Here is a 15,579-nt window from a genome sequence, read left to right on the forward strand (position 1 = left end):
TTTTATAATCACGTTCCTAACAAAAACATCACCAATTTTAAAGATTAAATCTCCACTAACATTTGCACCAATAATCACAGTTGGCCCACTCTTTGGAATCTTATTTTTGTACTTTCTTGTTTTAAGTGTGAATTTTTAAAGACATCTTCTCTTAAGACCAGCTTCAGAATTAAAAATACAATTCCGGGGGATGCTTTCCTTTTTCTCATTTTCTTTCACTATAAATACAGGAATAAGTGGTTTTGAGCTTCCTTCACGTGTTCAACAGTGCAAAGCGTAGTGGTTCTGAAAGGCACTGAGCTAGCTATTTCTTGCACTAAGTGATTTAAGTTTTTTTCATAAGATCTTCATAGATTACCGAATCTTCCACGCTAATTCAAAGTCTATTCCACTTCAGCTCATGTAGTAACAGGACAGGAAAAACTGCCTGTGAATCAACACCATTTCCATGTTATAATGACACATTTCCCTATTTAGCAAGTATATGTGGTCCAACTCACATTAAAGAAACCCAGGTTACAATAGAACAGACTAATCTACTCTGGGTTGTGTGGCTTTAAGACCTAAATGCCTCTTGCTGACTTCTGGGCAAATCATAGTTGACTGCCCCTTCTAGATACTTCAATTTACCTTTACTACTATTTAATAAAATACTTGTAGTCCAAAAGGTTAAAAACCATCTCTAATCCAGACGCCACCTAATTAAGAATAAAATCTTTTATCAAAGAACTCATTCTTGTCTTAATGTGAAATGAGTGCCCAATTGTAAGTAACCACTTAACACTTTATGTCACAGGTATTAAATATTGTTTGAAACTAATTTTCATGCCAGACATATTCACAGTTCAAATACATGTACATACTACCAAACTCAAATGATTTGGGGCTTAAATATCCAAATTTGTGTTTTGTATGTGCATACAGATATGCGTGCATTTTTATGCTTTTTAAAATTTTTTTACATTAAACGCATTCTTATAATTCTGTCTTCTAAATTAAATGCATGTTTTAAATAAGTCACTGGTTTTTCAATAATGAGGGTGGAAAGTTCATTTAAATTACTTTAAACAAAAAACTCGGGGCGCCTGGGTGGCTCAGTCGTTACATTACACGTCTGCCTTTGGCTCAGGTCATGATCCCAGAGTCCTGGGATACAGCGCCACAACGGGCTCCCTACTTTATGGGAAGCCGGCTTCTCCCTCTCCCTCTCCCTGTGCTTGCGTTCCCTCTCTCATGCGCGCACTCTCTCTCTCTCTGTGTCAAATAAATAAATTAAATCTTTAAAAGCAAAAACAAAACAAAAAACTCACTAATGTTCTCAGCAAAATGTACTGTTTTCCTATTTTCAATCACAAAACAAAAGCTGAGTAGTTTGACCAATGTTCCTATGTTTAGTTATGGCAAAATGCTAATATATTGATTATGTCATTTACCGTAAAGAACTTTTTAAATAAAGCAATGTTTTAAACATCAGTGGTTCTCCCTGTAGGGAACATTATGAAAACACGTTAGGGAACCAGGCGCTATTACCTTTTAGCAGATGTGGACTAGAGATGAAAAAAAAAAGTCATGCAATATAGAACAGACAAAATGAAAAACTGTCCCATGACCCACAGATTTCAAGTAGCCTTGGTAATACATGAAAACCTTATGAAAAAACTTGAAATCTGGCCACGATATAGATAAAATAATACATTCTCATAATTTCTCAGCTTGTATTTGGTTTGCATGGTTTTTAATATACATAAATTTCTCTAGCAATCTATGGGAATCAACAAAAGATTGCATTTTTTGCAGCTTTACCAAGGGTCATGTGTCATTCGGGAAAAGTCTACAATGAAATGTTGCTTATGGCATTTGAGCATGTTGCTGTAGCTGCCACATTCAATAAATTCAAATATAAATGCAAGCGTATGAATATAGTGTCATCTTGTGTCAATGAGCCCAAGCATTTACCTATTGAAATCTTTTGGTACCAACTGTTTTCCTTTTACTTGCTAATTCTCACCCTTATAAAAATGCTTACACATTCTATATATTTAGAAACACTTTATGGGGACGCCTGGGTGGCTCAGTTGGTTAAGCAGCTGCCTTCGGCTCAGGTCATGATCCCAGCGTCCTGGGATCAAGTCCCACATCGGGCTCCTTGCTCAGCAGGGAGCCTGCTTCTCCCTCTGCCTCTGCCTGCTATTCTTCTGTCTGCCTGTGCTTGCTCTCTCCCGCCTCTCTCTCTGATAAATAAATAAAATCTTAAAAAAAAAAAAAAAAAAAAAAAAAGAAACACTTTATGTTTCTAAACTGCTTAGGCATGTATGTTGTATTTCTTAATTCATTTCAAGCTAACAAAGGGGCATCATAATAAAGATGTTTGCACTCTATGATCACATTACAGGATGGGAGCATTAGATCAATAAAACAGACTTGAGAACTACTGTAACAAGCTTCTCATTTCACCAGATTTGTTAGGTATGCCAACTCAAATATATGCAAGTCATGACAAGGCATATAAATACGGGTAACACACAGCTGAGTTCCTGTCCTCAAACAGGTCAGTGCCTCATAAAACAAAGTGATCTACCAGGTGCTATAAAGTTCCCAACACAGGGAGAAATTACTACTAGCAGGAGAATCCAGGCTTTATAGACTACATGGATTTAAACCACATTCTAAGAATGAAAAGCTGAAGAAAAAGAACATTTGAGTCAAAAGCAGATTATAGGCAAAAGCAGAGAGAGGAAAATATGAAACCCACATGGCACCTGGCCAATGATATGAATTTCCCTGAGCACAGAGCTACATTGGGAACCAGGGTTGAAAGGACAGGCTAGGGCTTAAATGCCTTGTCAAAGGATCTAGATTTTGTCCTTTGGTAATAGTCTGCAGTAGGAGATTTACAGCATTACAAACAGCAAGGCAAAACCAAAAAATTCTTATGTTCAACGACCCAAGCAATACGGAAGAGGGATGAATAAACTATAGTCTGTACTTTACTGTGTAACAGAAACAAGGCAGAGGGACTGAATGTAATCAAAACTGTGGAAAAGGGCACCTGGGTGGCTCAGTGGGTTAAGCCTCTGCCTTCGGCTCAGGTCATGATCTCAGGGTCCTGGGATCGAGTCCTGCATCAGGCTCTCTGCTCAGCAGGGAGCCTGCTTCCTCCTCTCTCTCTCTCTGCCTGCCTCTCTGCCTACTTGCGATCTCTGTGTCAAATAAATAAATAAAATCTTAAAAAAAAAAAAAAAAAAACCTGTGGAAAAAAATGGCCCCCAAGTGGAGACCAAACAGCTCAATATGCTTTCACCCCCCACATTTCACAAAGGAGTTGGGTAAGGGAATATAAACACCAACATAATCCAAAGTAAATTAGTGATCAGTGGTAGATTAGTGACATAGTCTTTAGTATTTCAGAGGTACATTGGTTTTTGTAACTACGTAAGTAAAAACTTTTTAAGATGATCCCAGAATACATACTTTTAAAGGTGTGGTTATGCAATAAACCTCACATTCATTTTTTTTTTTTTAAGATTTTTTATTTATTTATTTGACAGAGAGACATCACAAGTAGGCAGAGAGGCAGGCAGAGAGAGAGAGAGGAGAAAGCAGGCTCCCCGCCGAGCAGAGAGCCCGATGCGGGACTCGATCCCAGGACCCTGAGATCACGACCCGAGCCGAAGGCAGCGGCTTAACCCACTGAGCCACCCAGGAGCCCTCACATTTTTTAAATGCATTACCAACTTAATCCTCAAAAGACACCCAAGGCAGGTCTATTTCTACTCTAAAGATGTAGGCCCGGGGCACCTGGGTGGCTCAGTGGGTAAGGCCACTGCCTTCGGCTCGGGTCGTGATCTCAGGGTCCTGGGATCGAGTCCCACATCGGGCTCTCTGCTCAGCAGGGAGCCTGCTTCCCCCCCCCCCCCTCTGCCTGCCTCTCTGCCTATTTGTGATCTATCTCTGTCAAATGAATAAATAAAATCTTTCAAAAAAAAAAAAAGAAAGAAAAAAGAAAAAAAGATGTAGGCCCCTAGGCAGGAAAGCTAAGACTGAGCCCAGGCATTCTGACTCTCTGAACCTGAAACCCCGCAGCTATACATAGTAGGGATTCAGGGTCAAAGGAAAAGGCCTGCATCTACAGCTATGAAATTTTTCCTATCCATTTTGGTATCTCTGCCCTGATTGTATACACATCAAATTAAATGACTTAAGGCTTTGCAAATGATATGCAAGAAAAATGAAAGAAAGTGTGTGGAAAAAGAGTCCTCCTGCTTTCTTTTGCTTTCCCTATTACCAAGAAACAGCCTTCCATGTGGGATGCTAAACTTGCTGTTTAACTATGGAAGGAGCATTTGTATATATTCCTTTTTTCATTCACGCCCATACTCTTCTAGGAAAGCATTCCGATACTGAGAAAGCAATCGTAAAACCTGGTGTGTGGAACATCAGATTCACTCAATATAGAGGGACAGAAGAATCAAAGCAAAGCCTCAGTTAAGGAAATGAAAAATCTATGGCAGCTGACACCTTATGGGTTTCCAATATGCTTATCATGTGACTTTTAAACACAATCTCATACTAGTGATTAAAGCAAGAAATCTATACTGCAAAGAAATTTACAAAACACTTAAGATATTATTTTGCTGGTCCAAGAAAAAACTTAACTATGAAGACCCTATGTGTAAGGGGCACCTGGTGGCTCAGTCAGTTAAGTGCCTGCCTTTGGCTCAGGTCATGATCCCAGGGTCCTGGAATCCACTCTCACATTGGGCTCCCCGCTCAGTGGAGAGCCTGCTTCTCCGTCTCCCTCTGTCCTCCCCCCACGTGTGCTCTCTACCTCACTCACTATCAAATAAATAAATAAATAAAATCCTATGTGAAAAACCTCCAACTACTAGCCTCTGTTCATCCTTGGACCAAATGCAACTGTGCCACTGTTTAACACAACACTGTAAATCTTGCCTCCCAGCCCAAAGACCTGATGGGACAGACTAGCCTTCTCAGCACTACCAAAACAATGCTAGGAGCGAAAGAGTATATGCGTACATGGTTGGGAGGCTAAAACTCAGAGCACCTAACTGTAACAGTAAGATTCACCATTACTGAAAGGAGCAAGTTAACCAGCTACCTGGCTAACTCCAGTATATGTTTTTATAAACGTGGTTTCAATTTAGTCTCAAGAAACAATGAAGTCATTTTCATACTACACTAACCATGTCTGCCATTAACATTCTCGTCCTCACAAAGAGAATAAATAAAGCTTGAACTTCCACCTGTAGAGGTCAGGATAAAAAAAGAGACAGGAGGCGCGCATGCGCACGCACACACACACACACAAAATATAAAAAAGGTATCCTACTGGTGAATTAAGTAGGAGATGTGAAGAAAATACACTGTATGCATGGCTATGTTGCGCCAAGTAGAATTTCGGGAAGGAAACAAACGGTCTGTTGTAGACATGGTACAAGAGTAAAAAAAATGTTTCAAAGGCCTTTGACAGTTATAATGTGCAGTTTACAAATATTCTATTTCTTCTCTGACCAGAACACATGGTAGGGTGGCACTTGCCAAACTACTCGGAAATTATGTAGAGCCATACAACTTGTTCTGTCAAGGGAATGTGAGCGGAAATGAATCCCTTCTGGGGGAAGCTTTGGAGAGGCAGAGGGCAATTCCTCCATGCTTTCTTGCTGGAGCAATCTGCGTTAATCCCTGAATGTGCAGACACAGAGAAGAGCCACCAGCTGACCCAGGACAGACATGTGTTCTGGTGGCTAGATCGTTTAAATAGAGTTCCTGTAGCATATTCTCACCCATCCTCTTATGTAGCCCATTTCAACCCTGTCCTATTTCAACTCTGCCTTCACTCCAATCATCTTTTCATGACCATTCCCATAAAAGATGGTCCTATTTCTGTGCCTAGAAATGCCAAGGAAGTCAACTTTCTTATTTCAAACCCACACTAATATTTGTTGAACACCTATCACTTCAGAGGAAAGCAGCAAGTGGTACAAAAATTAGAAATAAAATCCACACCCTCTAACTAATGACCACATGTCAAGTAGAGACAAATACAGCTGATATGTACCACCTGCTTTGCAACTGCTTCTTTAGCCTTCAGAACCCAAATCAATGAGGTCATCGCTAGAAATGTCTCTCACCTGACTCTAATTATCACCTACATGCCCATTTCCCCTACTGAGTTGGAACAGCTTGCCATAAAGGCTTTCTCCTCTCATTTTTATAACTACCCTCCAGCATGGATGGAGCCTACCAGCATGGTGTTCTACAAATGGATGAACACAATCTTATACGGAGTTTGGATTACAAGTAAGTGAAGACAGGACAGGGCTCTTTAATAAAGCCAAAAGAAGCAGGGCGCCTGGGTGGCTCAGTGGGTTAAAGCGTCTGCCTTCGGCTCGGGTCATGATCCCAGGGTCCTGGGATCGAGCCCCACATTGGGCTCTCTGCTCAGTGGGGAGCCTGCTTCCTCCTCTCTCTGCCAAATAAATAAAATAAAATCTTAAAAAAAAAAAAAAAGCCAAAAGAAGCTTTATTAAAATAATACACATGCAGGGCACGTGGGCAGCTCAGCTGGTAATCTTGAGGCTGTGGGAGTAAGCCCCATGTTGGGCTCCCAGCTCAGGGCAGAGTCTACTTGTGGTTCTTCCTCCCCCGCCCCTCCTCCTGCTTGCACATGTTCTCTCTCTCTCTCTCTCTCTCTCAAACAAAAACAAAATCTTTAAATATAATACACATATCTCCAGCTGCAAAACAGCTGAACAATCAAACATAGAGAAGACAGAAGTCAACATAGTTCTAAAGAACTAAGAACTCAAACTTGCCAGAAATTATGTATTTGCTTTTCTCTGCCTGTCCCTCTTCTTCCCTAAGGCAGGAGATGTGCCATTTGGCAACTTCAGATTCACATCTTCTCTTTGCTACCAGGAAAGAGAAAGTTTCCAATTTGAATCATGTGACCACCCCAGTCCCACCAATGAGCTCAGAACAATGGAGGACTGCATATTCTCCCAGCTTTGGCAAAAGACTAGGCAACGGGCAGCCAAGAGCAGAGTATGATCATGTTGGTAAAGAACACCTACCATTCAAACTGCAGGGGTGAAGAACTGAGGGAGGCAATTCAACAAAAGATGGCTGCTGTTACAAGAGGGGCTCACGTCAGCTGAGTGACTTTAAAGGTCAGTTCTACTGTACAGTTGTATGAGGGAGACTCACAACACATACTAACTTACTAGTTATACTTATGTTGAAAAATGTTCTCACTCACATCTCATTCCTTAAACCTATTTTTCCAATGCTTAACCTCATTATATGGAAACGCCAATGAAATAAAACAGATTATTTTTTTTCTGTATCCAACTGACAAGGTGAAAATAACATGAACAGCATGATGAGGAAAAGCACTCTTTTTCCTGATGATGACAAGAAGTAAATGGCTGAAAAAGCTGACCATCTTGTGAAACAAGTTGACCATAAAAAACTCCCTTTGACCAAGCAATTTCACTTCCGGGAACCTATCCTTAAAAGGCACCTGAAATACAAACATTTAAGCATAAGCAACAACCTTCCCCCTGCAAACATTTAACTATCCAAAAACTAAAAAGTAATTTGGGAAAATGTTATATACAATTTTGGAAAATGTTACATATAAAATATATATAATATATAACATTTACATTACTATGATTCAGTAAGTCAATGGCCATTTGTAAACAATTACCAACAAAACCTGTTAGGATGCTGAGCTTTCAAAAGAAACAGGATTCAAAACTGTATTTACAGTGTAATAAGTTACATGCTAAATTGTATTTTCAAGACAGATAAAAATCAAAATGTTAACACAAACTTTATCTCTAGATATTCATGCTCTTTTTGTGCTTTTCTGTATCGCATCCAATTGAAACAGATTTTAAAGCAAAACACCAATCTAATTCCTTTCTGTGAAATTAATACTGTCTAAAAATTTTTTTTAAAAGTCCCCGCTCTAACAATGTTAAAAAAAAGTTATTACCTACAGGCCTTACAACTGAGTTCATAGTAAGTAATTTAAACTTTGCATACAAATTTTTTTAAAGGGGATGGGAAGGTGGAGTAGACTGGATTCAAGCATTTCCTCACTCCATCAAAAATTCTGACAGAGAGGGGCAGTGGCTCGGTCAGGTTAAGCACCTTGACTCTTGATTCTGGCTCAGGTCGGGATCCCAGGGTAGTGAGAGGACTGTGTTGGGCTCCATGCTGGGAGTACAGCCTGCTGAAGATTCTCTCCCCTCCCTCAGCTCTATCGCTCCCTCTCTCAAAAACAAATCTGACAGAGAACAGAAAAAAGAACAGATCAGCTACAGCCCAAAAAACTATAGAAGGTAAAGAGAGAAATCACAGAAGAGGAAGAAATCTAGTTCATTTATGGATAGAGGAAAACAGAGCAGAGAAAATAATCAGGGGAGATTAAATATACACCAAAGATCCTAATTTCTATTAGCTGAAGATGAATGAAAACTATTCTTCGAAAAAGAAAAAGGAAAGGTAAGTGACCTTGATTTGAGGGAAGGAATGGTCACAGGAAGGAAGCTATGCAAAGTGAATTTTAAAAATGAATGATTTTAAAAATTCTAGGAGGGAAAAATGCTACTTATGTCCTCAACTGAATGAGCTAATATTCTTCCATTATACATACTTCATACCCTCCTCCAAGTCCTCTATTGTATGGATTAAGTGGTTTGTGCAGTAACAACAGTTCAGCATTATGAAAAAAATCACTGACTTCAGAGTCAAGTGGTTGGAAATCAGGTCCTGACTCTACACACTAACTGTATAAAGTTGAGAAAACTACCACATTCAGAGAACAGGGACAACACACTTTTTCTCACTCAGGAGTTTCTGTGACTCTCCACTGGAAGAACATGTATAAATATTTTTTTAACTTAAAACACACAATAGTGCACTGCTCTTGCTATGGATGCTGTTATGACCATGAGTCCAATCACTGTATCACGAGGAGTACATTTTCTCTTTCTTTTCTTTTTGTTTAAAGGTTTTATTTATTTATTTGACAGAAAGGGTGCACAAGCAGGGGGAGTGGCAGGCAAAGGGAGAAGCAGGCTCCCGCAGGCTCCCCGTCAAGCAAAGGGCAGGACCGACACAGGGCTCCATCCCACACCCTGAGATCATGACCTGACCTGGAGGCAGATGCTTAACCACCCCACTATGAGTGGGGTGCTGTCATTTTCAAGATAAGGACTACTTCTGAATCAAAAGCTGACAATAACAGCATTTTACTTAGGAAAGCTAATCAAGAGGAGTCAGATAAAGAGAATGAAAATATAGTTGTAACTGCTCCCTTTCAACTTATCCCATTCCTCTCTCTCTCTCACTCCCAAAATCACCAGAGAGGTTTCTAGAGATTAGGTCACTTCTAGTAGAGAACATTCTACAGGGCTTTCAATGTCAGCCTGGGCTTTGATAAAAAGGTCCTTCCCAGGTTCGAGATTCTTTCCTGAGCGAAGAATCAAGCTAAGAAGAGAAAATAAATTTGAACGAGTATCTCCTAATTTACATTCTTAGTCAAACTGTTAAGATTTTTTTGGCTAATATCCTAAATTTGAATGTCCTGACCATAATTATACTTATCTACATAAAAGAAAGAAAATACATATATATTTTTTTTCAGAATTACTACAAATTATGGGATAGCCACACAGTGGAACATAAAAGATTTTAGAAGTCGTGTTTTAAGCAAAGCAAATGACACAAATGATACTGAGTTTTAAGGGGGAGGATGGTAGGACTTGGTCCTCTTTAACGTGCTAATTTTGCTAGAATGTTTTTTGAATACATGCAAAAGTTAAAATAGTTTAAGAAATGAAATAGGCTACATTCCTGAAACGGAGAAAGGATTTAAGTACTAAAACCCTCATTATACACTGCTATATATTCTTTAGCAGGTTTTCTGCCATTCCAAACATATTTTAAAATTTTATCCTTCACAACTGAACGTACAATTTTTTTTTTTCAAATTGTTATCAAAGTATGGTTGGCAATGTCATATTAGTTTCAGGTGAACAACACAGTGATCTAACTAACTATACATAACTCAGTGCTCACAGTAAGTGTAGTCACCATCTGTCAACATACATTACAACATTACCGACAATATTCTATAGGCTGTACTTTCCACATCTGTGACTTATTTTAATACTGAAAGTTTGAACTCTTAATCCCTTCACCTACTTCACTCATCCTGCCATTCATCCCTCTCCCCTCTGGGCAACTACCAAGTTGTTCTCTGCATGAATCTGTTTCTGTTTTTAATTTGTTTGTTGTCTTTTTAGATTACACATATTAGTGAAATCATATGGTATTTGTCTTTCTGACTTAATTCAACTAGCACAAGTCCCTCTAGCTCTCTCCATGTTGCTGCAAATGGTAAGATTTCATTTTTTTTTTTTTATGGCTGAGTGTTATTCCACTGTATACATATACCACATCTTCTTGATCCATCGCTAAATCTAAATCTAGATTCTCAATCTAAATCACTAAATGATGGCAGGGCGCGGTGGCGCGCGCCTGTAGTCCCAGCTACTCGGGAGGCTGAGGCAGGAGGATCGCTTGAGCCCAGGAGTTCTGGGCTTCGTGCGCTATGCCCATCGGGTGTCCGCACTAAGTTCGGCATCAATATGGTGACCTCCCGGGAGCGGGGGACCACCAGGTTGCCTAAGGAGGGGTGAACCGGCCCAGGTCGGAAACGGAGCAGATCAAAACTCCCGTGCTGATCAGTAGTGGGATCGCGCCTGTGAATAGCCACTGCACTCCAGCCTGGGCAACACAGCGAGACCCCGTCTCTTAGAAAATTTAAAAAAAAAAAAAAAAAAAAAAAAAAAGGAAATCACTAAATGATGGATGGTTAGGGAGCTTCCATAACTTGGCTATTATAAATTATGCTAAAATGAATGAAGGAGTACGTGTATCTTTTGGAATTAGTGTTCTTGTCTTCTTTGGGTAAATACCCAGCAGAAGAATTACTGAATTGCATGGTGTTTCTATTTTTAATTTTTTGAGGCATCTACATACTGTTTTCCACAGTTGCTGCACCAACCGAACATATGACTGACAGACTTAAAGCAAATTAACTATGGCAAAAGTGTGCCAATCTACAAATCAAATTATAGTTCCATCTTGATTACAACTTTATTAGTTACTTAAACTAATACATCTTTATAACATTAACCACTTCCATTTCTATTTCCCACTCGTATTTTTAAAATACGGAGTACAGTAAAATATTCAACACCAACACACAGAGGGAAGGCAATGGTGCTGAAACATCACTGTGGATTTTAGAACCAGAGTACTATATGAAGACCAAAATGTCGGTCATGAGCAAGAGTTCAAATAGAACTTGAGTATGTACTATGTAAAACTGCAGTTGTGCAAAAGGTTCAAGTTACTTACACTTTTTTTTTTTTTAAAGATTTTGTTTATTTATTTGCCAGAGAGAGAGAGAGAGAGAGAGAGCGTGCGCGCACAGGCAGGCAGAGTGGCAGCAGAGGCAGAGGGAGAAGCAGGCTCCCCGTGGAGCAAGGAGCCCGATGCGGGACTCAATCCCAGGACGATGGGATCATGACCCGAGCCGAAGGCAGCCGCTCAACCGACTGAGCCGCCCAGGTGTCCCACTTACACATTTTCTTAATGTTTTTTTAAAGTAATCTCTGAGCCCAAACATGGGGCTCAAACTCATGACACTGAGATCAACAGTCACATGCTTTCCTGGCTAGGCCAGCCAGGCACCCTCAAAATAGTACGAGTACTTATGAGTGAACACATGCACATACAAGCTTATATATTCACGAGTGTAAAGACAACTAAGGAAACTATGCCAGTGTTAACAGTGATAATATCTCAACTGTTAGGATGTTTTCCTTGACACTCTTCTGTGTTTTCCAAATTCTCTAAAAGAAACACGCCATATTTTCATAATGGATATTTTTTAATCAACAGATAAATAAAGTGTGGCTGCTACAAAGAAGAATCTGAATGTAACCCAAGTTCAGAACAGAACTCTGTACTAAGCACCATGCTACCCAGTGTGGCACAAATTGCTGAAGTTAACTGACAGCCCTATGACATGGATATCCCCCCACTGTGACGAAGAACTTGAGGTTTCCTGAAAGACAGAACAAAGGACACACAGCTATTTAACGGCAGAGACGGTCACTGCACTGAACGCAGTCCTCATCCAAAGTCCGTACGTTTAACTACCGAACAGCCCAATATCAGCAGGAGAGGTTGATATATTCTTCACAATTGACATTTTTTAAATATAATTTACTGGACAATATATACATGGTAATGCCCCCAGTAATGCCCCTATCAGGTAGTCATATTATAATCTTGCCATTACTAACCGCAAGCTAAACGTGGGTCAGAGAATTAGGCCTTGGCCTTGTAAGTACAGTTCAGAATAGTTCATACATAAAATGACAGTCCTTGGCTCAATGAGACAAGGAATTTTTATTCCAGAGAAATGCATCTGATTCTTCACACTACCTCCTATACAAGTATTCCAGTGAAAAACCTGCTAAATAGCAGACCGCTAAGGAAATGATGAGTAAGTGATAGCCCACAAAGTCAGACTGCCTCACCAGCCTGTCAGCGTCCATATGCTGTCAAACAAGATGGGGGAAAAACTCAAAAAGCTAGTCTCAAGATCTCAAGATCTTAAAACAAATGATGCTTCCTCTCTAAAGTAAATAAAGACACGCATCATAAAGCAAAGGCACCACAAACGATCAACTGAAAGCCCAGTGAGAGCATGCGTGTAAGGTGGAGAGGGCAAACCAAACAGGACATACCATGTTCGTGACCCTTAATTAGATTTCTGATAATGTCAATGACTGACAACTATTTTCTGAGCTTAGCACGTTTGGGAAATGATGAAAGGACTGCTCTGAATTCCAGTTCTATTTGTGTTACTTGCTCACCCACTGGTAGCGAACCATTTCAGTTTCCGTCCACATAATGAGTTTTTAAAAATGCTTTTTTTTCACCAATTACTTTTAAATTACGATCAAATACATACCTTCCTCCTATCGAGTCGTCTTGTGGTTGGGCCCCGGCAGTGTTCCTCTGTGAACGTCGCAGTGACCCCCCTGGATTGTTATTAGGCCGGTTGGACATTGGCACCTCTCTCTTGAAGGGACATACCCTTTCTAGACACTACCATTCACTGAAAAGGAAAAAACAGAGAGAGAGAGAGAAAGATCAGCTATATGTGGTACAACACAGAGGCCAAATGAAGGGCACCCAAGATGAAGGGGAAATTTTATGTAAATAATCTGTACAGCCTTCACCAATGCTAGAGTATCTTATTTGAAATCTGATTCGTATTTTGTAAGATTGTCAGGAATATACCAAATTCAGGGCATGTGGTCCAAACCCAGCACATGAAATTAACATAGATTTCGCATGGAACACCCAGGAAATTCTCAAAAACAGAGCACAAGCAGAAATTCATCTTTGCTTCTCCACTTCCAGTGGTGGGTAGGAAAGGGCACTGCACTCAACCTCAGAATACCACAGGTCAAGTCCTGTGACAGAACAGGTTTTATTAAAGGAATCTGCCTTGGTACAAACCAAAGCCTCTAGCCTCCAACTCCTCAACCACAGAATTAAAAACAACACGTGATCCTTACTTCACAGTATTGCTGTGAATAACAAAACCATCGTAAATACAAAAGAAACCTTAAAACTATGGAGAAATGAGGAAAAAGTGGCTCAAGTACAATGAACTGAGAAATGGTCCCAGAGATCCCAGATTTCAACATCAGCTATGCTGGCTGTGATCTTGGACAAAACACTTATTCTCTAGATTTCATTTATCTCTTCTGTGAAATCAGTATATCACCTACCTCAAAGAGTTGTTAGAAATTGAGAGAATAATTCTAAGTTTAACAATTCAGCTCAAAGCATGGTTCTTAATCATAAATGTGAAATTTCTATAAGAAATGTAATTTTTACAGAGAAAAAAAATACTGATACTCAAAATCAGTTCAAATGAAGAATCACAGTTTGTATAAATCAAACCTTCACAACTTTTCTTAAGCCTCAAGTCAAACTCCAAGTAGAGTTCTTTAATTCCATTTACCGGGGAGGGAAGAGAATGAATGTGACATTACAGGAACTGGTGCTAAAGAGAATGCAAATTAATCATGACTAAATCTATTACTGGACTTTGTTTTAAGAGATTCCATGCCCTGTAACAGGAAGTGGGTTTTCTTGGGAGTTACAGGTTAACCCAAATCAGTAGAAAAGGATTGTTTCTGTCACATATGCCCAAATCACCAATTAATATACTAAACAAACTCTGGTGAGAAAGTTCGATTTACTAAATAAAGTGATCATCATCAATTTTAGAAAGAAAAAAAAAATGGGAAATAGTATGAAGACACTGAGAAACAGAAAATTTAAATTTACATGTACCAATATGGAAAGATCTGCCCCAAGATATGTTAGAGGGTAAACAGTATAAAACTTCCAGCTGTGTGTAGTATATTTAAAAGGTCACTTATGTATCCATATATTTTGTCTATACATTGCAAACTGATAGAAGTAATCGCAAATCACTTTGTGAATACTGCCTGATGCTGAGGGCCGCCTGGAGGGTTCAGTCAGTTAAGCATCTGCCTTCAGCTCAGGTCATGATCTGGGTGCCAGGGTCTAGTGCTTGCACTGGACTTCCTGCTCAGCAGAGAGCCTGCTTCTCCCTCCTGCCTGCCATTCCCCTGCTTATACACACACACACACACACACACACACACACACACACACACACACTCTTTCTCACTCTCCCTCTCCCTCTCTCTCTCAAATGAATAGATAGAATCTTTAAAAACACACACACACACACACACACACACACATACACACACAAAAACAAAAACAAAAACAAAAACCTACCTCCCATTAAGGAGGAGGATCTGGAATCTGAAGCCTGCGATGAAAGGAGTCATTTTTATTTACCCTTTGTAAGGCATTAGGTATGTCACTCTAGCAGAGGAGTTAGAAATGCAGACTCTGGAGTTATGAATCCTGACTCCACACAACTTGTCCCCTGTGCTTCTGTCTACCAGAAGTTTATGGGGATGAAGAACTTACCCCCTAGAGCAGTTGGAAGAATTAAGTGAGAAATCCACGCAAACCACATAACACAGTGCCTCTGGTATTGCAAAGCCTCAGTACACGTTAACTGTTACTCTTATTACTATCAACACTTACTCAAAAGAAAAGAATACTTGTGGCAAAACACCACACTGAGGGAGACTTCATCATAAAAACCACTGTCTAGGTCAGTCTTATGTTTCTGGCAATATGTTTCAAAGTGAAATTTTGCTATAAACACAACAGCATTTTTTAATTAAGGATGAGCTTCACAATATAACCTGGGAAGCTCTGTCAAAATACAAATGCCTCAGAGATTCCAATTCTGTGGGTGCAGAAACTGGAGATGTTTTAAAAGAGCTCTACTGGACCGCACCCGAGGACAACTGCACCCTATTACAGAATTAAATAAAA

The 15,579-nt window shown here is 39.7% G+C and overlaps 1 protein-coding gene across 17 annotated transcripts in view; it reads right to left on the reverse strand.

Annotated features, from left to right (window-relative positions):
* TRIP12 (thyroid hormone receptor interactor 12) overlaps positions 1 to 15,579 on the reverse strand; it is a 147,421-nt gene that overhangs the window by 92,755 nt on the left and 39,087 nt on the right. For all 17 annotated transcript variants that reach the window (XM_032355070.1, XM_032355069.1, XM_032355067.1 and 14 more), the window contains exon 2: positions 13,088 to 13,234. In XM_032355070.1, the coding sequence (XP_032210961.1) occupies positions 13,088 to 13,185 (98 nt within the window). In that variant the 5' untranslated portion in view covers positions 13,186 to 13,234. The remainder of the gene's footprint in view (positions 1 to 13,087; positions 13,235 to 15,579) is intronic.

This window comes from Mustela erminea, chromosome 8, assembly GCF_009829155.1.
Source record: "Mustela erminea isolate mMusErm1 chromosome 8, mMusErm1.Pri, whole genome shotgun sequence".
In the NCBI taxonomy this organism is placed as follows: Eukaryota; Metazoa; Chordata; class Mammalia; order Carnivora; family Mustelidae; genus Mustela; species Mustela erminea.